Consider the following 27741-nt stretch of genomic DNA (forward strand, 5'->3'; position numbering starts at 1 on the left):
GTTAAATTTTGACAACTGTAAAAACAAATGTGTACTAATTCAATAGATATCTCCTCCACACTTTGCATCACAGTCATCATATTCAATTTACTAGAGTCTCTCTCTCTCTCTCTCTCTCTCTCTCTCTCTCTCTCTCTCTCAGGCTCTTTGATTGTCTCATCTCAGAGAAGGGTTGTGGTTTTCTTGCTTCAGCTCTGTCTTCAAACCCCTTCCATTTAAAACTGCTTGATCTCAGCTACAATTATCCTGGAGAATCAGGACTGAAGCTGTTATCTGCTAGACTGGAGGATCCTGTCTGTAAACTGGAGATACTGAAGTATGTTCAGAAAGAACCCCCATTGTTGCACATTTAAACATTCAGCACGTTTTCATGCCAGGAATAAACCGTTTTGAATCAGTCTATTGCCCAAATTCCGTTTATGTCAATATTCCTTTTAACCTGTTTACAAGCAAGTAGAATGTCACATTTTGAGCATATTGCTGTTTACATAGCAATCGACATTATTCCAAGTAAGCCAGTGACGCAGCCTAATAGGCTCCCAACGTCCTGACGTAAATCTCCACTGGTGGAATTCCCTCTTTTGGCTGCATAATACAAAGTCTTCAGGGTCTTCCACCTATATTTCACTTGTTCAAGCGTACATCGATAGCCATCCTCATCAAGTTTTTAACAAAACGTTTTAAAAACGTCGCTATTACGACATTTTCTCCCGTCGATGAACTCCATGACGTGCATGATTGCAAGACATACAACACACAAGTTTGTCTCCTCGTCTTTCCAAAAGTGTGTGCGTTGTTTTGCCATGATTAGGGAAGTGCCTGAGAGACAATTGGTTCATTTTATCCTAATTCTGTGGGAATTGAGCATGCGCAGGCCTACAGCACTCTTCCTTCTGGGAGCATATTCCGTTCAAAGTGTTTTCATGACCCAATATTCCGTTTAAAACAGGCATATGCTGTGGTTTATCAATAAACTGAATATAGCCTTTTTCGGTTTATTTCAATCAGAATAAGGTGTTTACAAGACACACATATTCGGTTTATTCCCAATAAACTGATTTGAAACCGTTTATTTGCTGCATGGAACCGTGCTGATTGTCTCTATTTTGGAGACCATAGTTATTTCTTCATACCTAGCGTACCGGCCTATTTTCAAATGTGTATTATATTAGCTGCTTTACACTGAAATATATTTATTTCTTTGATGCAGCATGCAATAGTGCAAATATTTAGAGGTGAATTCAAATTCGCAGGCATACCAAATGTTAAGGAAACTGTTTTCTGTTTGTTTGTAACTGTTCCGAGAAAGCATATTGACCATAAACATTCATAACTGTTTACCGAATCTGAACGCCTTTCAGATTCTTTGCTGCAAGATTAACAGAAAGACTTGCTTGTGTTGCTGGTGGTCCCTGATCATGCATTAAATAATGGAGTTTCACTGTTGGAAAGTGCATTTGTTATTCAGAGGTAGTACTCAGGTTGCTCACTAACTCTATCTAAGTACAGGATAGACAGTGCTGGGGCTTTTTACTTCATGATTGTCTCCTTCTGAGAACTAAAGGAGCCTTGAGGCGTCACCTTGGGACAAGTGGGTGCCTTTGTATGCGTGTATGCAAAGCATATATGTTTATATATATATATAATGTTTATTATATATATATATATATATATATATATATATATATATGTATAATTTATATATGGCAGCAGACTTTTCTGTGGGATAATAAATCACCTTTCACAGGTGGCACAAATAGAAAATCAGCAGTGTTGACATCTGTCAAATGGTACATGTTTCTGACATTTTGCTTTTCTTACAGAACTGACCATGCTTCTCTAAGCAAAGCACGACCACGTTTGCTGAGATGTAAGTTCTTTTTATTTTTTATTATTGTTTATTGTGTTGGTAGATTGTGTGTTGGTAGATTGAGTAAGAGAGTGTGTGTGTGTGTGTGTGTGTGTGTGTGTGTTGGTAGATTGGGTAGAAGTGTGTGTGTGTGTGTGTGTGTGTGTGTGTGTTGGTAGATTGGGTAGAAGTGTGTGTGTGTGTGTGTGTGTGTGTTGATAGATTGAGTAGGTGTGTGTGTTGGTAGATTGAGTAGGAGTGTGTGTGTGTGTGTGTGTGTGTTGGTAGATTGAGTAGGAGTGTGTGTGTGTGTGTGTGTGTGTTGGTAGATTGGGTAGGAGTGTGTGTGTTGGTAGATTGAGTAGGTGTGTGTGTGTGTGTTGGTAGATTGAGTAGGAGTGTGTGTGTGTGTGTGTGTCTGTGTGTGTGTGTTGGCAGATTGAGTAGGAGTGTGTGTGTTGGTAGATTGAGTAGGAGTGTGTGTGTGTGTGTGTGTGTGTGTGTGTGGGAGAGAGAGTTGGTAGATTGAGTGTGTGTGTGTGTGTTTGTGGGTGTGTTCCTGTGTGTGAGTTGGTAGATTGAGTATGTGTGTGTGTGTGTGTGTGTTGGTAGATTGAGTAGGAGTGTGTGTGTGTGTGTGTGTTGGTAGATTGAGTAGGTGTGTGTGTTGGTAGATTGAGTAGGAGTTTGTGTGTGTGTGTGTGTTGGTAGATTGAGTAGGAGTGTGTGTGTGTGTGTGTGTTGGTAGATTGAGTAAATGTGTGTGTTGGTTGATTGAGTAGTAGTTTGTGTGTGTGTGTGTTGGTAGATTGAGTAGGAGTGTGTGTGTGTGTGTGTTGGTAGATTGAGTAAGTGTGTGTGTTGGTAGATTGAGTAGGAGTGTGTGTGTGTGTGTGTTGGTAGATTGAGTAGGAGTGTGTGTGTGTGTGTGTGTGTGTGTGTGTGTGTTGGTAGATTGAGTGTGTGTGTGTGTGTGTGTGTTGGTAGATTGAGTTGGACTGTGTGTGTGTGTGGGGGGGGGGGGGGGGGTAGATTGAGTAGGTGTTTGTGTTGGTAGATTGAGTAGGAGTGTGTGTGTGTATGTGTGGGTAGATTGAGTAGGTGTGTGTGTTGGTAGATTGAGTAGGAGTGTGTGTGTGTGTGTGTGTGGGTAGATTGAGTAGGTGTGTGTGTTGGTAGATTGAGTAGGAGTGTGTGTTCCCATTCCACCCACTCCTCTTGTCTGCATATGTGTGTGTGTGTTCCCCATATTCTGATGAGGATGTTCTCTCTGTATGTGTATGTGTGTGTGTGTGTGTGTGTGTGTGTGTGTGTTGTTAAGGTATGTGGGCGTGTGTGTGTGTTTGTTTGTTTGTTTGTTTGTGTTGACATGGTGTGTGTGTGTTCTCATGTTATCGCCGTATGTGTGTGTGTGTTTTCATGTTCTCTCCTCTGTTGAGTAGGAGTGTGTGTGTGTGTGTGTTGACATATTATGTGTGTGTGTTTGTTGGTGTTGACATGGTGTGTGTGTGTGTTCTCATGTTCTCTTCTCTACTCTTGTCTGCAGATGCCTGTGATCTCACACTGGACCCAAACACAGCACACAGAAATCTCTCTCTCTCTGAGGGGAACAGAAAGGTGACACGTGTGAAGAAGCAGCAGCCGTATCCTGATCACCCAGAGAGATTTGACTCCTGGCCTCAGGTGTTGTGTAGAGAGGGTCTGACTGGACGCTGCTACTGGGAGGCTGAGTGGAGTGTTGATGGTGGAGCTGATATATCTGTGGCCTATAAAAGCACCAAGAGGAAAGGGGACAGTGATGACATCATAATGGGATGGAATGCCAAGTCCTGGAGTCTGATCTGCTACTCTGATCACAGATACTCTGTCTACCACAATAATGAACACACTGACATACCTGCCCCCTCCTCCCGCTCCAGAACAGTAGGAGTTTACCTGGACTGGCCGGCCGGCACTCTGTCCTTCTACAGCGTCTCCACTGACACACTCACCCACCTGCACACGTTCCACTCCACATTCACTGAGCCCCTCTATCCAGGGTTTTGGGTTTGGGGTGAGGTGTCCCTGTGCAAGATCACATGAGCTCCTCCAATAGGTACATCCACCCTTTCTCTCTCTCTCTCTCTCTCTCTCTCTCTCTAATTCAGTGTGTGTGTGTGTGTGTGTGTGTGTGTGTGTGTTTGTATGTTGTCTCTCTATTTCTCTTTCTTTCCCCCTCCCTTCTTTCCTCCCTCTCTCTCCTCCAACAGGTACACCCCCCCCCCCCTCACTCTCCCACTCTCTCTCTCTCTCTTTCTCTCTCTCTCTCTCTACTATCTACCCTCAGTCCCTTCACTTCCTCTTTCTCTCTGTCTCTCATTCTCCTCCTTTGGGCTGATTTTCAGATTTGTGTGTGTGTGTGTGTGGTTTGTATGACACTGTAATGTAATACAGGCTTGTAGGCACAAGAAGCTCTTTTTACAAACAACTTTAGTAAAGAGGGTATTTTTGCTTTGCATCAGATCTGGCATATCACACACATGCGTGTGTGTGTGTGCGTGTGTGTGTGTGTGGTTTGTTTAACACTGTTTTCTATTTAACTAACTGCCAAAATTCAGACTTAAATTCATCAAGTCAAGACACTCAAACATTCCGCAGTAACCACGTAACCGTAGCAACATCCATTGTGATGCTTGATCTGTGGCCCTGGCAGTGGAGCAGAGCTTGTTGCTATGGCAATAGTTCCAGCTTTGGCCCATAGACTGCATAAAGAACTGCAGGAACACCAGTCACACACACTCCTGTTCATACACATGTGTAATGCTGAGATGCTGTTTAGATATTGATATGTATATTCAATTATATAATTACTGTTCTGATGAAACTAAACAAATGCTGATATTGCTTTCTTTATATTATGCTCTTCTCCTAAAAATGAATGTGTGGATTATGAGAATGTTTCAACAACAACAATATGATGTATTCTGTTCTCCCTAAAGTTTAGTTATTTGCTGAATTTCTTTGAAAAAATATTTGCTGATCTGAGGTGTCAGTGGTTCTATACAGTATGTGTTGACATAGAAAAAACATGCTTGTTTTTCTGACTTAAAATATGTAAATAAAATGTGTTTCTGACTTTTAAATGTCTGAATAAAGATTCTGCAAGGAGACGTGATGAACCTGTTGTCAGTTGATTTGTTTCATTGTTTTCTATGCCATAACAAAACAGAATATATGTGATTTTTATTTTGTGTTTTTTTTTTTTCTTTTCTTCGAACTTCCTTTTTCTGTAGTTGGACATGGCATGCATTGACCACCAAGATCATCTCTCTATTCAGTGCAACACTGTACCATTAGTGTATTGCAGTAGTATAATAACTAGGGCTGTCAAAATAACACATTAACTTTGATTCATTAATTACAGAAATATTAAGGCATTAAAGAAAATAAAGCTGCTTAATCACATTTCGTGGTGACATTTGACACAGTGCAGTGTGGCTATAGTGACTGAAGGACGCAGACGAGAAAGCTGCTTTGAATGAAACGTTTAGCCTGTTTTATAAGAACGCCCAGACAAATCCTGTTTACAGAAGGATCCATCTACTATTTCTGTGGTAAGGAATTCCCGTTGCCTACCATGGGAGTTCGTCAAGTCTGAAATATCACCAGAGCATGTTTAATAGGTAGCCTGGCTCTGGTATCACCTCAATGCAAAGCAATCTGGACGTAGGCCCACAAGTTAGCACACCTCTTGATGATGATAATGCTAGCTGCCAGCCTTGTTAAAGTTACTTTGCTAACGTAGTGTATTGTTTGCTTAGCCTAGGCCTACCCTACGACTGACTAACTAACTAACCGACAAACTCCCTTACTAAATTGACTACATTTGTTGCACACTTGAAACAAAATGTCTTCAAATGTATGTTGAAGGTGGTTACATTTATTTCCATTCCAATAACTTCACACATTGCATTTCGATTCGCACTTGTAGGCTATGCTGCTTTTTTTGTCTCGTTTTCTCAGAGCCCTGCGTTCTCTTATCCTGGACTGCCACCTACTGGATAGAAAAGGTAACAACCTAATAATTATGTGAACAAAAATCTACAACATGTTTGAATGTCCAAAAAAGGATAAATCATGGGGGGTATACCACACATTACCTTGGTGTTAGGGTAGCTTACTCTGCACATGCCATTGACAGTGAGTAGTAACTTCAGTCATTTGCATCATACTAAAAATCTGACACCAGGAACTACGCTGATGCCTGAGCCAAAGGGGAAATTATAATAAAAGAGAGACGTTGATCTTTAAAGTCTTTAATGTTGTTGTATAATGATGGTTTGGCTGTCCATTGATTCACTCATCTGACAAAATTGATTTTAAGATAATTATGTTCATAGCAAAAATGGATGAATGTGATTAATTTAGATTAATTAACCACAGAGTTTGTGGGAGTGGAAGGGAGTTCCAGAGTTTGGGGCCAGCCACGCTAAAAGCCCTGTCACCCATGGAACGGAGATGTGCAGTGGGGGTGGATAGGAGGTGGGCATCAGTGGAGCGTAAGGTACAGGTAGGTTGGGGTGGGCATCAGTGGAGCGTAAGGTGCGGGTTGGTTGGGGTGGGCATCAGTGGAGCGTAAGGTGCGGGTAGGTTGGGGTGGGCATCAGTGGAGCGTAAGGTGCAGGTTGGTTGGGGTGGGCATCAGTGAAGCGTAAGGTGTGGGTTGGTTGGGGTGGGCATCAGTGGAGCGTAAGGTGTGGGTTGGTTGGGGTGGGCATCAGTGGAGCGTAAGGTGCGGGTAGGTTGGGGTGGGCATCAGTGGAGCGTAAGGTACGGGTAGGTTGGTAAGGGGTCAGGAGGCTTGAAAGATAAGAGGGTGCAAGATTATGTTATATATATATATATTAGTTAGAATGTCTATTTATACTCAACATATATACGCTATTTATCTCTGTAGACATGTCATCTGGAAACCTGTATTTATTCAACTATACACTGTACATTATTCATCTCTATTGTCTACACAGCCATACTCTACCTGCACTTGGTACTTAATGCTTCTTTGCACTTCTGGTTGGATGTCAACTGCATTTCATTGGCTCTGTGCCTGTACTCTGCTAAATGACAATAAAGTTGAATCTAATCTAATCAAATCTAATAACTGATATTGTTTGAGCTTTTTCAGTACAGATGGCCTGGGTTCTCTTAACGCTACTTACCAAGTCCCTTTTACCGCCTTCCTCTGGGCCCAGAGCTGCAAACACACAGACAGTTCACAGAAGGAGATCAAACACAGTTCTGATGGGGAACAGTGCTACCTCATGCAGCAACCAGGGTAAGATACACCCAACAACTGTTCCGTATGACTATTGCCATTCCTTGTGTAAGAACACTACAATTCTACCACCAATGTTCATTACAATCTCTGCAGAACTGTGAAAGCTTTGAGGTTGTTTAGTGTTGACGATGCCTGGTCTGTTCTGTACTCCATCTCCTCCTCATACATCTAATGTGTAGTTGCTGTCATTGATGCCTGCTCTGTTCTGCTCTCTCTGTCTTAGGCTTTTCATGTTCACAGATGGAAGGTAGTGTTAATTTTGTCACCTATTTTTAATTTAGTCTTAGTCTTGTGATGAAATGTCCTTTTTAGTCTTTGTCATATTTAGTCATTCAAATATCATTTTTGTTAGTCAAGTTTTAGTCAACTAAAAGTCTCGTCATTTTAGTCTAGTTTTAGTCAAAAGAAAACTAAAGGTATCTTAGTCTTAGTCAGTTTTAGTCAACTTTTTTTTATAACAAATTATTTCTGATTACCATTTGAGTCAAATAGTGTTTCACACATCTCAATTTTCCAACAATATTGTGTGTCCACAGGGCTACTCGTCTGTTATAATTACTCATTCTGATTTTTTGTCAGTCAGTATGTTTACATTCACAGGTAAGTCGAGCTACAGTTATAGCTCGGCTGGGATTTGACCATAGACAGTAAAAGATTTGACTGGACCACTGTCATTCGTAGACCAGTGTTTCTCAAAGAGTGGTCCGGTGATCACTGGTGGTCCGCAAGCTATCCCAAGTGGTCTGCGAGCAGACGTGGTAAAATATAATATAGATGAGTTGTTTGCAATATTGAACCAACTTGTATGTAAAAACAGTTCTGCAACACTGTCTATGTAAGATATGCCAGTTTAAATCATACAGTATGAATCCACGCAATAAGCAAAGTGCAAAGACAATAAGCAAGGTGGTTCAGTGAGTAGGCCTATTGTGTAGACTAATTATAGGCTACTGTTGAAGTAGGTCTAATCTTTTTTTTTTTTAGCTAGGGTTAGTTAAGTGGTCCTGAAACTGAAAAAGTTTGAGAAACACTGTCAGTAGGCCAAAATATTAAATATTAAATGTCTCGTCATCGTCTCGTCTTAGTCATGAAAAAAAAGGTCGTTGACGAACATATTTCCTCTCGTCTCGTCTGACGAAATTAACACTAATGGAAGGGCAGGGGGCTCCCAGAACAGAGCCATACCGCCAAATTAAACATTATGCATTACAAATAGTATTTAACTATCTGGACTTATTAAGTAGGTAGTCTTGACTGAAATGTATATTACAATCCCTGCAAAACAGAGCTATGAAGTTGTTTACTGGTGACAAAGCACAAATGACATGAAGGAATCTCACAGTCTTACTGTGTGTGTGTGTGTGTACGTGCGTGCGTGGGTGTGCTTGTGCGTGCGTGCATGTGTGTGTGTGTGCATGTGTGCGTGTGTGTGTGTGTGTGTGCATGCGTGCATGAGTGTGTGAGTGCGTGTGTGCATGCATGTGTGTGTGTGCAATAAGGTGAGGCTTTTCTGTTTCATGTTGGAGTGCTGACTGAGTGCTGACTGACTGAGAACAAATTTAAATTACAAAGATGTAATTTGACTGATAAGAGCTGTTCCTTTCTGGCCTTTGCCCTGACCGCACACTCCTCAAGTCTCAGACTACTGGACCTGAGTGACAGTGGGCTGCTGGACTCAGGAGTGTAACTTTTATGTTCTGCTCTGTGTGTGTGTGTGTCAGTAGAGGTGTGTGGGTGAATGAAAGTAAATAGAAGAGGTATTCCCATCTGGCCAGTGTATGTGTTGTGGGAGTGATTGTGTGTGTGTGCGAGAGAAAGAGGGTGTGGGTGTTTGTGTGTGTGTGTGTGTGTGGGGGGGGGGATTTGCTGCTGTGTGAGAATCACAGTAAACGTCCAGACTAAGGACTGTGTGTGGAATGTGTGTGTGGAAGTGTGTGTATATGGAGGTGGTGAAGGGAGATTGTGTGATTGCAGTCACAAGTGTGTGAGTGTGTGTTTGCCTGAGATAAAAAGAGAGAGTGAGTGTGTGTGTGTGTGTGTGTGTGTGTGTGTGTGTGTGTGTGTGTGTGTGTGTGTGTGTGTGTGTGTGTGTGTGTGACTAAGTAAATAGATGATTGATGATTACTATTCAGATGTTTAACTCTGTTTCAGGCTGTAATAATGTAATGTGACTGATAAGAGCTGTCCCTAACCAGAGATTCCCTAACCAGAGATTCTCTAACCAGTAGGCCACAGATGTTCCCCCCCCCCCCCCCTAGTAGGCCCCCACGGTTGTCACATTCTCTCCTCAGACAGATGAAACACACTCTGTTACATTCCCTCCTCATGTGACCTCTCCTCAGACAGCTGAAACACACTCTGCCTACTTTCAGGGTATACAATTTCTCCCTGTGTGTCATTTCATCAAGCTGTGAACATTTCTCCACTGAATGCTGACTCTAAGGTGGGGATCACCAGCAGCAAGCGGCAGGTTTCCTATTGTTCAGCAGAGGAACAGTGACAGCGCTGGCGCTGGCGTAACACTATCTAATATCTTTATGAACTACAGCCACACACACACAGCTATTCTAGTTCTACTGCAGGTGTAATCTGATATCTTTATGAACTATTTAATATCACACGTGTCCACAGTCCTCCTACTCACAAGGCTGGTAAAGGTCTTGATTTAATTCTGGTACGTAACTGTAATACAGACAACGTTTTGGTTAATCCATTACATGTATCGGATCATCACTTTATCAGATTCTCTGTGCGTCTCCTGGATAACCCAGCAGCTCCTCCTCCGATAATTTCGTTCCGGCGTAATCTCAGAAGCCTCTCAAGTGACCATTTTGCAACATTAGTAACATCTGCTTTACCTACTCCTAGCTCATTCTTGGCACTTGAGGTTAATGACGCTACAGAGACTCTCTGCTCTACACTGGCATCTTGTCTGAATGCAGCATGTCCTCTTTCCTCAAGACCTACTCGTTCTAAACCTCGTCATCCATGGCTGACGAACAGTATAGTCTCAGTACGAAAGGAACTTAGAGCTGCTGAGAGGAAATGGCGTAAATCCAGAGATGAAAATGATCTTAGTAACTACCAGTCTTTGCTGTCATCCTTTTCATCCACTGTTACACTTGCAAAAAAGGCATTCTATCAAAGCAAGATTGAGAGCGCCACTGACAGTAGACAACTTTTTTCTACTTTCAAATCTCTCCTCAATCCTCCACCACCACCATCAACTACTTCACTGTCAGCAAATGACTTTGCAACATTTTTCACTGAAAAAGTTGCTAAAATAAGTGCTCAGTTTGATGCTCCTATAAGGAGGGCTTTGCCTTGTGTTAGTATGACCCCATCATTTGACTCTTTCTCTCCTCTTGATGAGGAAGCAGTCTCTCAATTGCTTCAGCGATGTCGTCCAACAACATGCCCATTAGATCCTGTCCCGTCCACTCTTCTACAGTCTATCTCACCCGCTGTTCTACCAGCAGTCACACATGTATTTAATGCTTCTCTCAGTTCTGGAATAGTTCCTTATTCTTTTAAACAGGCTAGGGTTACACCTCTGCTAAAGAAAAGTACACTTAATCCAACTGAGGTGAAGAACTACAGACCTGTCTCCCTTCTTCCTTTCTTGTCAAAGGTTTTGGAGAAAGTGGTCTTCAAGCAAGTTTGTGACTTTCTTCATCAGAATAATCTACTAGACCCTATGCAGTCTGGTTTCAAGAGTGGTCATTCTACTGAAACTGCTCTTCTGTCTGTGACTGAAGCATTGAGAGTAGCTAAGTCCTCTGCTCAGTCATCAGTATTAATTCTACTAGATTTATCTGCAGCCTTTGATACTGTTAACCATGACATTCTCCTATCTATACTATCTGAACTGGGAATTTCTGGAAAAGCTCTTGACTGGTTTGAATCTTACCTTAAAGGTCGTTCTTTCAACGTGTCTTGGCAGGGACAGGTATCTAAGTCTCATGCCCTCACCACAGGTGTGCCTCAGGGATCAGTATTAGGACCCTTGCTTTTCTCTATTTACACCACTTCCTTAGGTGATACCATTCGCTCCCATGGATTTGACTATCACTGTTATGCAGACGACACTCAACTTTACCTGTCTTTCCCACCTGATGACTCTAGTGTTTCCCACCGGATTTCTGCATGCCTTAAGGATATTTCAGCCTGGATGAAAGATCGGCACCTTCAGCTTAATCTCTCAAAAACAGAGTTTTTGGTGTTTCCAGCTAAAACAGCTATTCCCCAACAGATTAACATCCAGCTTGACTCAACTTCACTGACCCCAACTAGATCGGCACGAAACTTGGGCGTTGTAATTGATGACCGACTTAACTTCTCTGAGCATATAGCTTCTATTGCAAAATCATGCCGCTTTATGCTTTACAACATTAGGAAGATCAGACCTTATCTGACACAAGATTCCACACAACTTCTTGTTCAGACCATGGTCATCTCTAAGCTGGACTATTGTAATTCACTATTAGCTGGCTTACCCGCTTGTGTAACAAGATCATTACAGCTGATTCAAAATGCTGGAGCACGCCTGGTCTTCAATCAGCCAAAGAGGACACATGTAACTCCTCTCCTAGTTACTCTCCATTGGCTCCCTATAGTAGCCAGAATTAAATTTAAATCTCTCACTTTGGCCTATAGGTCACTAACTAGATCTGCTCCTAGTTATTTTAATTCAATAATCAAGCCTTACATCCCCAACCGCCCACTGCGGTCTTCTGGTGAGCGTATGTTGTGTCGACCAGTCATAAAAACTGGGTCTAATTCCAGACTCTTTTCTTCAGTGGTTCCATGTTGGTGGAATGAACTGCCCAGTGCTCTCCGTTCCTGTGGTAGTTTTGGGTCGTTTAAGAGGGGTCTAAAGACATTCCTATTCAACATATACTTTGTTGTTTAAGCGCTTATGTGTTATGGTTTATATAATGTTGTTTTATTTTAATTGGGCTGTTAATTAATTTGACATTATTGTTTATTATTGATATTCTCCTTAATGTAGTCTTAGCATGTTATTGTTTTTATATTATTGATTGAATTGACATTATTGTTTTATTATTGCCTTTCCCCTTTTTTACATTGCTTTTTTTATTAGGCTATTGATTGAATTGATATTATTGTGTACTACAACTATTCTCCTTACTAGATCTGACCTAGACCTAGATTTTAATCTGTTCCCTGTTCATTTTTAAATATTATTATGTTGTTTTGTATTTATATGTCGCTTTGGACAAAGGCGTCTGCTAAATCCATAACCATAACCATAACCATAACCATAACTACAGCCACACACACAGCTATTCTAGTTCTACTGCAGGTGTTCTAGTTCTATTCTACTTCTACTGCAGGTGTTCTAGTTCTATTCTAGTTCTACTGCAGGTGTTCCAGTTCTATTCTAGTTCTACTGCAGGTGTTCTAGTTCTATTCTACTTCTACTGCAGGTGTATTCTGATATCTTTATAAACTACAGCCACACACACACACACAGCTATTCTAGTTCTACTGCAGGTGTTCTAGTTCTATTCAACTTCTACTGCAGGTGTTCTAGTTCTATTTTACTTCTACTGCAGGTGTTCTAGTTCTATTCTACTTCTACTGCAGGTGTTCTAGTTCTATTCTACTTCTACTGCAGGTGTATTCTGACATCTTTATAAACTACAGCCACACACACACACACAGCTATTCTAGTTCTACTGCAGGTGTAATCTGATATCTTTATGAACTACAGCCACACACACACAGCTATTCTAGTTCTACTGCAGGTGTTCTAGTTCTACTACAGGTGTTATCCAATGTCTTCTTCTTTGAGGCCCTGCTGACACTAATCACATTTACACACAAACTCCACTATTTTTATTCCACGGCACACATCTCCCACAGTGCTATATATATAATAGTTCCCATAAGATATTGTTTGGTTCTTGAATTTCCCCTTGGGGATCAATAAAGTATCTCTTTCTATCTATCTATCTATCTATCTGTTTCCAAGGTGCTGCGGGAGATTCTGACTACAGAATAGCTCCTAGAATGCTCTGTGAACTTCACTTAAATAGGCTGCCTAGTTTGTGGTTGGTTACATTGATATGGATCACATGATTGGAGGTCAGCTGATTTGGGGTCACATGGTTGGAGGTCAGCTGATTTGGGGTCACATAAGGAGTACTTTGATGAGACTTGAGACCATTGTTGTAGTGAGAGTGAATCAATCAAGACATGACATGGTATACATTTGAATACATTTACTGTCCCTATAGTTAACTGTTCCTGTGGACATGTGACAGTAGGCCCACAATAGGCCCACACTTAGTAGTTGATCAAGAGTCCATATATGATTGAGGATTATCATCAGCCTGGTAATTAGGATCCTTACAACCTTAAGCAAGGCACTTAACCCCAAGTTGCTCCTGGTACAATGTAATCCCTTGTAATATGGTTGACATATGTAAGTCACTTTGGTCAAAAAGTGTCTGCTAAATGTAATGTAAATGATTGAATAACATCCTCTATCTGTCTGTCTATCAAACTGCAGATGTAAAGGTTGACGTTAGACGTTAACACATTTTATAAGCAGCTTTATGTCCCCATATTTAATGGTTTAATAACAACATCCCCATTTTCTCTTCCTATGGTCTCACACTCTGGCTGTCAGGTTTATCTCGTCTCACAGAAGGGTTAACTTCACATGAATTTGACAACAGAACAAGTTCAGCTGGTTTTCTTGGCTCTCTGAATATGGACTTAATGTCTGGGACTGACACAGTTTAACCAGTTGCTCACAGAGAGCACCTGAACTACAAGGAAATGGATATTAGAAAATCAAACTCCTGAAACAATCATAAATCCCTGTAAGTTTCTTTATCTATTCATCATTTACAGGCCGGTTCAAGCTGGTTTCAATGCTGTCAGTCTTTGCTGTGTCTCTGTGTTATCTGCTCAGCTTTATGACTTCATGTTGTGAATGGTGCTCTGTGCAATATCTTAATAATCTGAATTGTACTGTGATATCCATCATAAACTCTCTGGGGTAAAAAGCTATAAAACAGGTATCTCTGAAAAGGACATGTGCCATTTTCATGGAGCACATTCTGCAAATTATGTGGATGCATTGTGTCCTGTTCAATATGTTAAAAATCTGAATTGTACTGTGATATCCATCATAAACTCTCTGGGGTAAAAAGCTATAAAACAGGTATCTCTGAAAAGGACATGTGCCGTTTTCATGGAGCACATTCTGCAAATTATGTGGATGCATTGTGTCCTGTTCTGGCTGTTGTATTTTTTCATTGTGTAGATGTAAGTGTATTGCTATTGGGTATTTTTCAATGATGTAGGCTCATGCCACACAGACGGTCATGTTCATAATCTCACCTGGGGGTATGGGGTCGTCATGAGGGGGTGGTGGCTGGAGGGGAGAGTTATGCTGCAGTGGTTCGGCTGGTTTAAAAGAGTTGCCTGGAGTCTAAATAGGTGCAGAGTTATGCTGCAGTGGTTCGGCTGGTTTAAAAGAGTTGCCTGGAGTCTAAAGAGGTGCAGAGTTATGCTGCAGTGGTTCGGCTGGTTTAAAAGAGTTGCCTGGAGTCTAAAGAGGTGCAGAGTTACTGCAGGAAATAACGTTCCTCATAAAGCTCCTTTAAATGAAAGAGATATGGTGTTGTTACAGTATAAATGGCAAAATGTAAATCAGATTAAAAGTCTGGTCAAGTTTAGGGTTGGGTGATGGAGGCTTAGAGTCTGAGTTAGGGATGGGGGAGCTGATGTGCAGAAAACCAGGCATGCAGTTTGGTGTGTGGTGTTGATAATTGAAAAGACATATCTCAGTAACGAAATAAGCAACGTCGTGCTTCATATCTGCTTTCAACCACCAGCCGCTACTGATGACTACAGTACATATTGGCATCCACTACTGAATAATGGCATACAAATTAAATCATACTCATGACTTTACATGACCTGTGAATGTTGATCTTTCCCATTGGCACTCTCCAGTGTGTGACCAGGAAAAGGAGACCCTGGGAAAAGGGGTTTGTTTGCCTAAAATGAGTTCCAGTGAAAAAGAAGACCATGATTCTGAGTCGCTGATAACAACAAGATAACAACAATAATAATAAATATCTGTGTGTTATATAATAATAATAATAATAATAATAATAATAATAATAATAATAATGCATTTTATTTGTTACATAGCGACTTTTCAAAGCACCCAAGGTCGCTTATATGGTGTGTAAGACAACAACAACAACAATAATAATAATAATAATAATAATAATAATAATAAATATCTGTGTGATATATATGGTGTGTAAGACCATTACAAATGGGAGGGCAGCCGTGGCCTACTGGTTAGTACTTCGGACTTGTAACCGGAGGGTTGCCGGTTCAAAGTCTTGCCTGACCAGTAGGCAGGGCTGAAGTGCCCTTGAGCAAGGCACCTAATCCCTCACTGCTCCCCGAGCGCCGCTGTTGATGCATGCAGCAGATTAGTGTGTGCTTCACCTCACTGTGTGTTCACTGTGTGCTGAGTCTGTTTCACTAATTCAAGGATTGGGATAAATGCAGAGACCAAATTTCCCTCACGGGATCAAAAGTAGTATTCAGATTCAGATTCAGAAAACTTTATTAATCCCATCAGTGGGCAATTAAGTTTGCAGTCCCGGTCTCCATCAATCTACAATAAATAGTATAAAAAAAAAAGACATATACATCTTAAAATGCATAACCTGGGTCAAAAGTGACCCGGATGACTTAAAATGTTGAATATTTTTGCGATAAATTGATTTCATCATCCAGTATTCCATGAATTCCTCAATTAACTTGTTTTTAACCATTACATATCTTTATTTTCATTTTTCCATTCTTTATTTTTTAGAAAAAGTCGTTTATGTATCACTACCCCTTTAATGCGCAACATGGGTCAAAAATGACCCGCATTCATTTCCTATGGTTATTCATGCATACATGTGTTTATATTTGCAATATTTTAGGAATTTATTTATTTAATCAGTCAATATTCCAGATATAAATATAATATCTTGTTTTTTATTATTACAAATCATAATTTTTAACTTTTTCCTTTTTTACATTAACAACAACACAGTTTTTTCATTACTTCGTCCAGTTTTCAGACATGGGTCAAAAATGACCCGCATTCATTTCCCATGCTTTTTCAAACATGGCTGGGTATTCCTTTGCTATATCTAGTGAAATAATGTTTGTATCATTGAATATTGCAGTTCATTTTACAGTTGTTCAGTAAAAATCTTTTTTGATTACTTCAAATAATTACAAATATAGTTTTTCTATTACTAAATCAAGTTACAGACAAACAAGATATATTAAAACAAATACATTGATAAAAGTATTAGGTTATAATTGTTTTAAACAAAATAACAGCATATACAATAGTTGAAATATGTGAAATACACATATTTCATCTATCATATCTCACTTTGTCACACATGACATCACTAATAACCAATCACACGTATTGAAATATACTATATCTGAAGTATAGAGAACTGTGGTGAATGTGTCCAAATAAACTGAAGCTGATTAAGTAAAACACATGGGTACACTAAATGGCCATTTCAGCACTACATGACACATGCAAATTAACATTACATGTTTGCCCTTGTACACAGTCCTAGTGCATTGGAAACACCGCTTCCAACTTTTAGTATTGTTGGTTTCTGTGCAGCTCTAGCTCCTCTTCCACTTCACTTGTCCTTACTCTCTGATGCCCTTTTATGGCTCTGTTTGGTTTCCTTGTTCTACATATTTCAATTGTAAGTAATGGGTGAATTTCAATATCCCTCTATCAGCCCTGAACCCAGCCCTTAACTGCCATCAGGCCAAACGTGAAATTGATTCATGTCAGTTCTGTTTTTGAGGGTTCACAACTTAGGGGGTCTTGGGATTCAGCCTATGTGTTTGGAAGAAGGAAGTGACCTCCACACTGCTTATCCTGTGTGGCATGACAAGCTCTTTGCCCAGCTTAGTATCAGGGTATTGTGTAGTTAGTATACGCATCAAGTGCATCCAATACATTGGACAAGAGCACTATAGACACACGGGCCATCTCTATCCCTGCTTTCATTAGTATGTCTACACATCTATGCAGAGAACATAAATATGGCTCATGGTTCCCTGGTCCAGAGTGCTGCAAGTTGTCACCCCTCAATACCAATAGCAGTTAAACTGATCAGCATCCTGATTGTATCGGTGGAGTTACTATGGATGTTCAAAATGGAGCTAGGTGAAGTATTCTCATGACACGTATGAAGAAGTGCATGCATGAAGGGCACGTCTGACCTCCAGAGCTATATGGATATGAAAAGATGTGGGACAAAGAAACCGCAGTCACAATGTGATATCAGACATGATGGTCAAGAGAAAAGGAAGATATCTGACCTACCAATGACACTAAAAGTAAGAAACTGACCTATGTGCAAGGATGCACAAATACAACACAAACATGGTGGTCATTTGTGTGGGGCATATAAGACATGAAATATCAAATGGTGGGGTGACCATGTTATGGATAATTATTTCCTATTCCCAAGTGAATTAACTACACTTTTGGTGACGTTCACTACAGTTCACAATACTATAGACATAGTACACAGTCCAACATAAGTGATATTAGTTATCTGTGTTTTTAACGTGTGACAAATTGAGAAATAAACTTATGATATAGTGCTATTTGGATTAAAACACTATAGTAAGTCTAAGAACATTATTCTAAGATACTAACAAAAAATGTTGTTATAGTTTATTTTTATTAAAAACATTACAAATTTGAATGCATGGGTCTTTTTGGCCCACACACATAAACAATAGAGAAAAATATGTTTGTTCAGAAAATAAGACAGGTAAAGTAGATATAACTATGTAGCAATCAAAAATATTTATCTTGATAAATACGAGCAATATTGAATGATAAAATAAATTACTTTCAATAAATATAGGAAAGGAACACACAAATATCTATGAAATACCATAGGAAATGAATGCGGGTCATTTTTGACCCATGTCTGAAAACTGGATGTAATAATGCAAAAACCTTGTTTGTTCATAATGTTAAAGAGAAAAGATAAAAAATATGATTTGCAGTGATCACAAACAAGTTATTTAATTGATATCTGACATATTGAAAGATAAAATACATATATTTGTTAAAATATTGCAAATAAAAAGACAACTATGCATGAGTTACCATAGGAAATGAGTGCGGGTCATTTTTGACCCATGTTACGCATTAGAAGGGGTAAGCCTAGCTTGCGCATTAAAGGGTTAACACACACATACAGTCAGGCACCCTGTCCTGTCAGTGATGAACAGCGCTCAGTAAATAAAAATTTCAGGAGTGTACTCTGTCCCTTCAACCTTATTTAATAATCTAATGGATGTAGGGATGAAGGATCCAGAATACCTTTTTGTTTTTGTCCTGACAGAATAATAGCGCCTCCCAGAGGGCATTAATGAAAATTCACCACCCAAAACATGATCAGGCTGACTGAGGATACTTTTAGCCTTTTGGGCTGCCTGTTTGTTAAACAGAGCACTCAGACTATTTAGCTGTGTTCCAATAATCTTTGATGAAGTGTTAACAATGCTGCTGAGACTGTTCCTGTCTTTGACTGATAGGCTATTGAACCAACATAAAAAAGAAAAAAAACTCTCAATAAACGACTGATAAAATGGTAAAATGGTTTTAGAGACACTGAAGGAGTTAAGCTTCCTCAGCAGATGAATTCTCTGTTGTCCCTTTTTAACAATTGTCTCAGTGTTTACATGAAACTTGTAGCCTGGTAAACCAGACCCTGGAATCTTTCAGATTAAAGGAACACGCCACCCAATGTCAGTAGTAATATATGTTCTTACCTTAACTTTCACGAGTTGAGTCATACCTCTCCCATGTCCGTACGTGCACTCAAACGCTCTGGTGCGCGGCTGGACTGTGTTAGCATGTTGCTATGCTAGCGGGCTTTGACGGCAACTAAGCGTAGAAGTAATCAAAAACATCCACGTTTTACCGACTTAAATACAGTTGCACGAGTAGTTGATAGAAATGCTACGGCCACGCAACATGAAACGTGGCGATTTTCCAAGCGAATAAACCGGAGAACTACAATGTGTGGCGCAATAGCACTTGGGAGTACTTCAACCTAGCGTAGTAGTATTGTTAACACCTAATTGTAGATCCTATCCACCACAGAGTTTAGAATCCATGCTGGATCGACCCTCAGCCTCTCCCTCCCCTCTGAGCGAGAGAGAGGCACACACACTAGAGATGCGCTGATGGGCTATTATTTCAACCATAACTGCATAGCAAAACTTATCATCCATCAGCACCAAAGTTTTTTGACCAATTTTCGAAACGGCACCCGCCCACCATCCGCTGGTTGTTTTAATGTAGGCTATATGGGAGATGCAGCGCTGCTGACGTGAGGCTAGAAAGCCCTTGCCTGTTCTAGGAAGACTGATCCAATGCAGCAAATATAATAAAAAGCTAAAGTCGTACATTGGCTATGTTGTAGCCTATCCCCAGAATATCAGCAGCAACTCAGTCTCTGTCTCGCAAAACAGTCTCCAAATAAAACGCACATCTGATGGATGAGTGGAGCTAGGCGGAGCGAAATTCATCTGGCTAGGGCCAGGTTAGGCCAGAGTATCTTGCGGGCACAATTCAAATTGTGCTCTCGCGAGAACTCTGGATTTCCAGGGTATGAAACTTGAGCTCACTGTCAAATATTGTACCTAAGTACTTGTAAAAATCAACGATTTCCACATCCCCCCCATGTATGACACTTGCTATTGGATCTGCTTTTGTCCTTCTAAAATCAATTATGAGCTCCTTTGTTTTGGCTACATTTAAATCTAAAAAATCATTGTCGCACCACTTCAGAAATGATGTCAACACTAGCCCATGACTGGAATGTGGACCTTGGAATACACATCCTTGCGGCGAGCCAGTGTTTGAAGTAATAGGTTGGGACAACTGACCATTTACGAAGACTCTGTGTGTTCTATCTGTTAAAAAATTTAAAAGTAGTAGCAATAGTTGATTCGGTACCTGAAAATCATTTGCTAGTCTCTCGATCAGGATATGTGGCTGCATTTTGTTGAAAGCAGAAGAAAAATCTGCAAATAAAAGCCTAACATGGGACCCAGGCTTCTCCAAGTGTTTATATACTGTAGCTAAAATAAAAAGTTTTGCGTCATCAACACTTCTACCAGTTTGATAAGCAAACTGTAATGGATCCAGTTTTCCAGTGACCAAGGACATAATTTCAACTCTAAGGATTTTTTCAAAGATTTTCATCACCAAGGACGTAAGAGCTACTGGTCTAAAATCTTTCAACTCCTTGGGTTTATTTAGTTTAGCTAGTGGAATTATGGTGGAGCTCTTCCATATCTGGGGAATATGGCCTTCTTTTGCACACATATTGAAGAGGCAGGTGAATACTCCACTTAGTTGGTCTGCACAGAAGCGTAATGTGCGCCCACAGACAGCATCAGGACCAGTATATATACTTACTTATGCTTATACAATAATAATAAATATCTCTGTGTTATATATGGTGTGTTTTTTTGCTGCAGTCAGAAGAAGAAGAAGAAGAAGAAGAAGAGGTCACACTCCCCTACACCCAGCTGTGTGTCCATGAAGAGTGATCGATCCAAGTGTGTGTGTGTGTGTGTGTGTGTGTGTGTGTGTGTGTGTGTGTGTGTGTGTGTGTGTGTGTTGTATAGCTAATGATATTTTGTTTTGCTGTAGTCCAAAAAAGAAGAAAAGGTCCCACTCCCCTACACCCAGCTGTGTGTCCATGAAGATCCTATTTGTATGCTGTGTGTGTGTGTGTGTGTGTGTGTGTGTGTGTGTGTGTGTGTGTGTGTGTGTGTGTGTGTGTGTGTGTGTGTGTGTGTGTGTTGTATAGCTAATGATATTTTGTTTTGCAATCTAAGGATTGGCCAGTCAAATTTAAAGAGGGAGACTCAACTACTGGACAGTAAGATAATGGATCCTATTTTTATGCTGTGTGTGTGGATGTGTGTGTGTGTGTGTGTGTGTGTGTGTGTGTGTGTGTGTGTGTGTGTGTGTGTGTTGTATAGCTAATGATATTTTGTTTTGCTGTAGTCCAAAAAAGAAGAAAAGGTCCCACTCCCCTACACCCAGTTGTGTGTCCATGAAGAGTGATCGATCTAAGGATTGGCCAGTCAAATTTATAGAGGGAGACTCATCTCCTGGACAGTAAGATAATGGATCCTATTTTTATGCAGTGTGTGTCTGTGTGTGTGTGTGTGTGTGTGTGTGTGTGTGTGTGTGTCCGTGTGTCCGTGTGTGTGTGTGTGTGTGTGTGTGTGTGTGTGTGTGTGTGTGTGTGTGTGTGTGTGTGTGTGTGTGTGTGTGTTGTATAGCTAATGATATTTGTTTTGCTGTAGTCCAAAAAAGAAGAAGAGGTCACACTCCCCTACACTCAGTTGTGTGTCCATGAAGAGTGATCGATCCAAGTGTGTGTGTGTGTGTGTTGAATGTGTGTGTGTGTGTGTTGAATGTGTGTGTGTGTGTCCATGAAGAGTGATCGATCTAAGGATTGGCCAGTCAAATTTATAGAGGGAGACTCATCTACTGGACAGTAAGATAATGGCTCCTATTTTTATGCTGTGTGTGTGTGTGTGTTGAATGTGTGTGTGTGTGTCCATGAAGAGTGATCGATCTAAGGATTGGCCAGTCAAATTTATAGAGGGAGACTCATCTACTGGACAGTAAGATAATCAGTGATGGGAATAATTTTGTTATTATTTTGTTATTAATGGCGTTTTTTTTTTTAGTTCTTCAAGTCCCTGCAAGTCAATTTAGCATGAGTCACATGAGGGAAACAGTGATCATACATACAGTATTTGTTAGAATGTCCTGTGAGTCTGAAAGCTATAATTCATTCCTGCTTGACCGATGATAACCAGCACAGAGCACTCTGAGGACATACTAGAAAATCTGAAAAGCATGTAAATGGCTTATGTGTTTATTTTTCTTTCTTTTTTTACACAGATTCCAACCAGGTCAAGTAAAATATGTGGAAGTGCAGCAGATTCACAAATCCCACCTGCGGAAGAAGTTTCAGTGTCTGATTGAGGGAATCCCACAGCAGGGAGACACCAAACTCCTCCAGGAGATCTACACAGAGCTCTACATCACAGAAGGGGGAGGAGGAGAGGTCAATGATGAACATGAGGTCAGACAGATAGAGAGGGCATCCTGGAGAAAAGCAGCACAAGGCAGATCCATCAAAAGTAATGATATCTTTAAACCATTATCTGGGCAAGACAAAGTAATCAGAACATTGCTGACAAAGGGAGTGGCTGGCATTGGAAAAACGGTATCTGCACAGAAGTTCATTCTGGACTGGGCTGAAGGAACAGCCAATCAGGATGTCCACTTCATATTTCCTCTTCCTTTCCGGGAGCTGAACCTGATGAAGGAGAAAAAATTCAGTCTGGTGGATCTCATTCAGCACTTCTCCTCAGAAATAAAAGATTCAAGAGTCTTCGCCAGTTCCAAGCACAGAATCATGTTCATCTTTGATGGTCTGGATGAGTGTCGACTTCCTCTAGATTTCCGCTCCAACCCAAGGTGTTGTGATGTGACAGAGCCAGCCTCAATGGACGTGCTGCTGACAAACCTCATCTGGGGAAATCTGCTTCCCTCTGCTCTCCTCTGGATAACCACCCGACCAGCAGCAGCAAATCAGATCCCTTCTGAATGCGTGGACCAGGTGACAGAAATAAAAGGATTCAACGACCCACAGAAAGAGGAATACTTCAGGAGACAAATTAGTGATGAGAACCTGGCTAGCAGAACCATCACACACCTGAAGTCATCCAGGAGCCTCTACATCATGTGCCACATTCCAGTCTTCTGCTGGATTTCAGCCACTGTTGTAGTGAGAACATCAGAGGAATCAGAGAGTTTAGAAATGCCAAGGACTCTGACTCAGATGTACACACGCTTCCTGATCATCCAGACAAACATGAAAAAGTACAAATACACAGAGAGAAATGAGAGTGATGAAGAGGTGATTTTCAAACTGGGGAAGCTGGCTTTCCATCAGCTGGAGAAAGGCAATCTGATATTCTATGTGGAAGACCTGAGAGAGTGTGGCATTGACATCACAGAAGCATCAGTGTACTCAGGAGTGTGTACTCAGATCTTCAGAGAGGAGTCTGGACTGTACCAGGGGAAGGTGTTCAGCTTTGTGCATCTGAGCGTCCAAGAGTTTCTTGGAGCTTCTTATGTCTTCCTGTGCTTTAGCAACAGACAGAGAAACATGCCTGACCAACAGCAAACCCCTCAGAGAAACATGCCTGACCAACAGCAAACCCCTCAGAGAAACATGCCTGACCAACAGCAAACCCCTCAGAGAAACATGCCTGACCAACAGCAAACCCCTCAGAGAAACATGCCTGACCAACAGCAGACCCCTCAGAGAAACATGCCTGACCAACAGCAAACCCCTCAGAGAAACATGCCTGACCAACAGCAAACCCCTCAGAGAAACATGCCTGACCAACAGCAAACCCCTCAGAGAAACATGCCTGACCAACAGCAAACCCCTCAGAGAAACATGCCTGACCAACAGCAAACCCCTCAGCTCTCTGCTCTGTTCAGAGCTGCAACACTTCATGACCTACACAAGACCGCAGTGGACTTGGCCTTACAGAGTGAAAATGGATACCTGGACCTTTTCCTCCGCTTCCTTCTGGGCCTCTCACTGGAGTCCAATCAGATTCTCTTAAAGAACATGCTGCCACTGAGCAGTAGCCAATCAGATAGCTCAGAGCCAACAGTCCAGTATATCAAACAGAAGATCAGAGATCAGAGTAGCTCAGACAGAAGAATCAACCTGTTCTACTGTCTGAATGAGCTGAATCACCATGCTGTAGTGGAGGAGAAGAGGAGCTCAGGAACTCTGGGTGTAGACATGCTCTTACCAGGGGAGTGGGAGATTAAGAGATTTGAATTAAAAATGTCAGAAGAGCAGCTGGCTGAGTTTGACCTGCAGAAGTACATAAAGACTCCAGAGAAAGATCAGACTGAACTCCTCAGTCCAGATGATGTTCTTCAGAGGCTGGTGCCAGTGGTCACAACATCCACATTAGCTGAGTAAGAAACACTGTGTTTATACAGCATATTTGTAAATATGTGTTTGTGTGTTTGTGTGTGTGTGTGTGTGTGTGTGTGTGTGTGTGTGTGTGTGTGTGTGTGTGTGTGTCAGAGCTAGTGAGTGGAGCGGAGAGTGAGGAGCGGAGTGGATGGAATGTTGTTGGAGCGTGGAGTGTTTTTAATTTAGAGGCCGGAGCGGCCGCTCTGTTCCGCTCCAATTTCGGTCCGATACCGCTCACTCCACGAGTCTGAGGCATGCCCATATCCACCCAGAATTCACGTCTTCCTAATAAAACCAAGACCATTAAATTTCAAAGATTGGCCATTGTAAGTTCGTTGATGGGGATGTAGTTCGCTAAATATTTTAGAAAGGAAACCCAGTAGTCATACAAGTGTGCTATTCCTAGAAAACAAATATATACTAACAATGTAAAGCAAGAACAACCATGTGGTGACACTGTTTCAGTGAGTAAAGATTCATTTTGGAATATAAGAAGACATATTTTGCAGAAACATGAGTGTGTGCTACGGAGAGCAAAGAAAAACATGAGGAATTTGAATATGCCTCATATCAAGTAGAAGGCTAAAGTAAAACTTGAATGCTAAGCCTGTATTCTTTAGGCAATTAATCCCACTGATTCTTTTAGTTTTAGGTTTATGTGTATTGATGTTGTCAAGATTGTTCATTGTTGCAATATCAGTGTTGCACTATCTTTTAAAATAAATGTTCTATGAGTGAAATATATTGCCGTTGCTCTTAGTTCTTTGGGATTAAAGTTTTTTTGTTTAAGGTGACAATTCGTCATGTAGATTATTTCTCCCTCTCTTAAATTGGAGCAAGCGTGGAGCGCTTTCACTGGGAAAATTTTGACTGGAGCGTCCTGATGCGAACTTGAGCAGAGGAGCGGCCGAGTGAACAGCCACCTGAGCGAGGAGCGGGATATTCGCACCGCTCAGCTCCGCTCACTAGCTCTGGTGTGTGTGTGTGTGTGTGTGTGTGTGTGTGTGTGTGTGTGTGTGTGTGTGTGTGTGTGTGTGTGTGTGTGTGTGTGTGTGTTTTGTGTGTGTGAGAGTAGAGGTGATTACTGTAATATTCCGATCTATCAATCTGTTTCAGGCTGATTCGATGTAAACTGACAGAGAAGAGCTGTTCTTATCTGGCCTCTGCTCTGACCGCACACTCCTCAAGTCTCAGACTGCTGGACCTGAGTTACAATGTGCTGCTGGACTCAGGAGTGGAACTTTTATGTTCTGCACTTTGTCATCAAAACTGCAAACTGGAGGAACTAAAGTAAGTATAATTTCATATAGTGAGTTTGTTTGGGAGAGGGATGTGTATGTGTGTGCGTGTGTGTGTGTGTGTGTGAAAGTTAGTGAGGGGTGTTTTGGTAAATGTAAGACAGCAGATAGTGGAGAGAATGTACGCCTCCTTGAAAGAGTGTGTGTTTAGGTTAGAGAGAAAGTGAGTGTGAGTTTTTAGACTGGAGTGTGTGTGGGGGTGAGTAGAGGTGAGTAGAAGATATGTGATTCAGATAACAATGTTCTGTTTCAGGTTGACTGAATGTCATCTGACAGAGAAGAGCTGTTCCTATCTGGCCTCTGCTCTGACCTCACACTCCTCAAGTCTCAGACTGCTGAACCTGAGTGAGAATAAGCTGCTGGACTCAGGAGTGGAACTGTTATGTTCTGCTCTTTGTCATCCAAACTGCAAACTGGAGAAACTTGAGTAAGTATAACTTCATGTTTGTGTGAGAGAAGGATGTGTATGTGTGTGTGTGTGTGTGTACTGTAAGTGTGTGAGTTTGTGTGTGTGTATGCGTGTGTGAGGGGGGGCTTTGTTTGTATGAGGTGTGTTTAGTGTCTGAGAGAGGGTGTGTGTGGATAACTGAGAAAGTGTGAATGTGTGTGTGAGTGTGTGGGAGAGAGAGTGTGTAGGGAAGGTGGTAAATGTGTGTGTGTGTGTGTGAGAGAGAGAAAGAGAGAGAGAGTGAGTGCGAATGTGTTTGAGTGTGTTGAAGAGAGATAGTACATGTGTGTAAGAGGTGTGTGAGGGAGTGTGTGTGGGGAAAGATATGTGACCAGGCATGTGAATTCCAGGCGCAAGTCGCAGAGACACAAGTCGCGAAAAAATACGTTGAATTTTTTTTTTCAAAGTTAGTTATTTTCGTTTTTTTGCAGAATGTGCAAGTTGAAGTCCTAAAGAAGCAATTCCATGTTTCAGATAACAGCATTGGTTGAAGAGAGATAGTACTTGTGTGTAAGAGGTGTGTGAAGGAGTGTGTGTGGGGAAAGATGAGTGTGTGTGTGTGTGGGGGGGGGGGGGGTAAAGGTAGGTTAGAAAGACTGTATGGCGTTGTTTGTGTATTGAAACACAGGAATGCAGAGACAGAGAGAAAATATGTTATTAATATTCTGATCATTCTGTTTCAGGCTGTTTAAGTGTCATCTGACAGAGAAGAGCTGTTCTTATCTGACCTCTGCTCTGACCTCACACTCCTCAAGTCTCAGACAGCTGCACCTGAGTGGCAATGAGCTGCTGGACTCAGGAGTTGAACTGTTATCTTCTGCTCTGTGTCATCAAAACTGCCAACTGGAGGAACTACAGTAAGCATCATTTCATGTAGTGGATTTGTGTGTCTCCGTGTGTGTGTTGTGTCACGTGTGTAGTGACTAGTGAAGGATGTTCACAGTGGTTGGTGTGAAAAGGAAGAGCTTCAGGACACCCCCCTTTGGGGCTCCAGTGGTGGTAGTGGATGTTGTTACAGACCCACTCTAACAGGACACAGACCCACTCAAACTGATGGTGGTCTGACTGATTGTGTGAGTGTCCTGATCATCTGATTATCTGACAGGCCTGGATGGTGTTGAAGGCAGAATTGAAGCCAGCGTGTTTAAGAGCTTATTTAGAATGTATGGGAGTGTGTTTTTGTGAGGATATATGTACAGTATGTATTTATTTTTGCAAGGGAAGGAGTGTGTGTGTGTGTGTGTAAGTGTCTGGGGGCGGGGGGAGGGGGGTGGAATGTGAGAAAGAGAGGGTGGTAGAACAAGAGGGTGATTAACATTCAGAGCATTCTGTTTCAGGCTAATGGGCTGTAATCTGACAGATAAGAGCTGCTCACATCTGGTATCTGCTCTGACCTCACACTCCTTAAGTCTCAAATACCTGGACCTGTCGGTCAATGACCTGAGTGAATCAGATGTAGAGCAGCTCATTGCTTTAGTGAAGGACCCACACTGTAAACTGGAGGAAATGAAGTGAGTAAATATCTCAAACATGTCACTCAGGTCTTTACAACATGAGACCCAACATGCCTGTCTTTTATTTTTCGGTCCTCTCTCTCTTCTGTCTGTTTCTTCTAGGTCCCTCTGCTTTTACTCATCCATCCATCCTTCATTCTCTGT

At 41.3% G+C, this 27741-nt stretch overlaps 2 protein-coding genes across 5 annotated transcripts in view; both read left to right on the forward strand.

Annotated features, from left to right (window-relative positions):
* Positions 1-27741, forward strand: part of LOC143135392 (NACHT, LRR and PYD domains-containing protein 12-like) — a 270809-nt gene that overhangs the window by 34727 nt on the left and 208341 nt on the right. The gene's annotated exons all lie outside the window — the stretch shown is intronic.
* Positions 21874-26908, forward strand: LOC143121629 (uncharacterized; the record flags this gene model as incomplete). The annotated part of the gene is made up of 5 exons (XM_076282506.1): positions 21874-21941; positions 22225-24336; positions 25454-25627; positions 25889-26062; positions 26767-26908. Coding segments are annotated over exons 1-5 (2667 nt in total), but the record flags the coding sequence as incomplete, so codon positions are not given.

The sequence above is a fragment of the Alosa pseudoharengus genome, unplaced genomic scaffold (genome assembly GCF_046254945.1).
Source record: "Alosa pseudoharengus isolate Yale_2024_CS ecotype anadromous, Long Island Sound unplaced genomic scaffold, YU_APseudo_1.1 YU_APseudo_1.1_scf_1, whole genome shotgun sequence".
Taxonomy (NCBI): Eukaryota; Metazoa; Chordata; class Actinopteri; order Clupeiformes; family Clupeidae; genus Alosa; species Alosa pseudoharengus.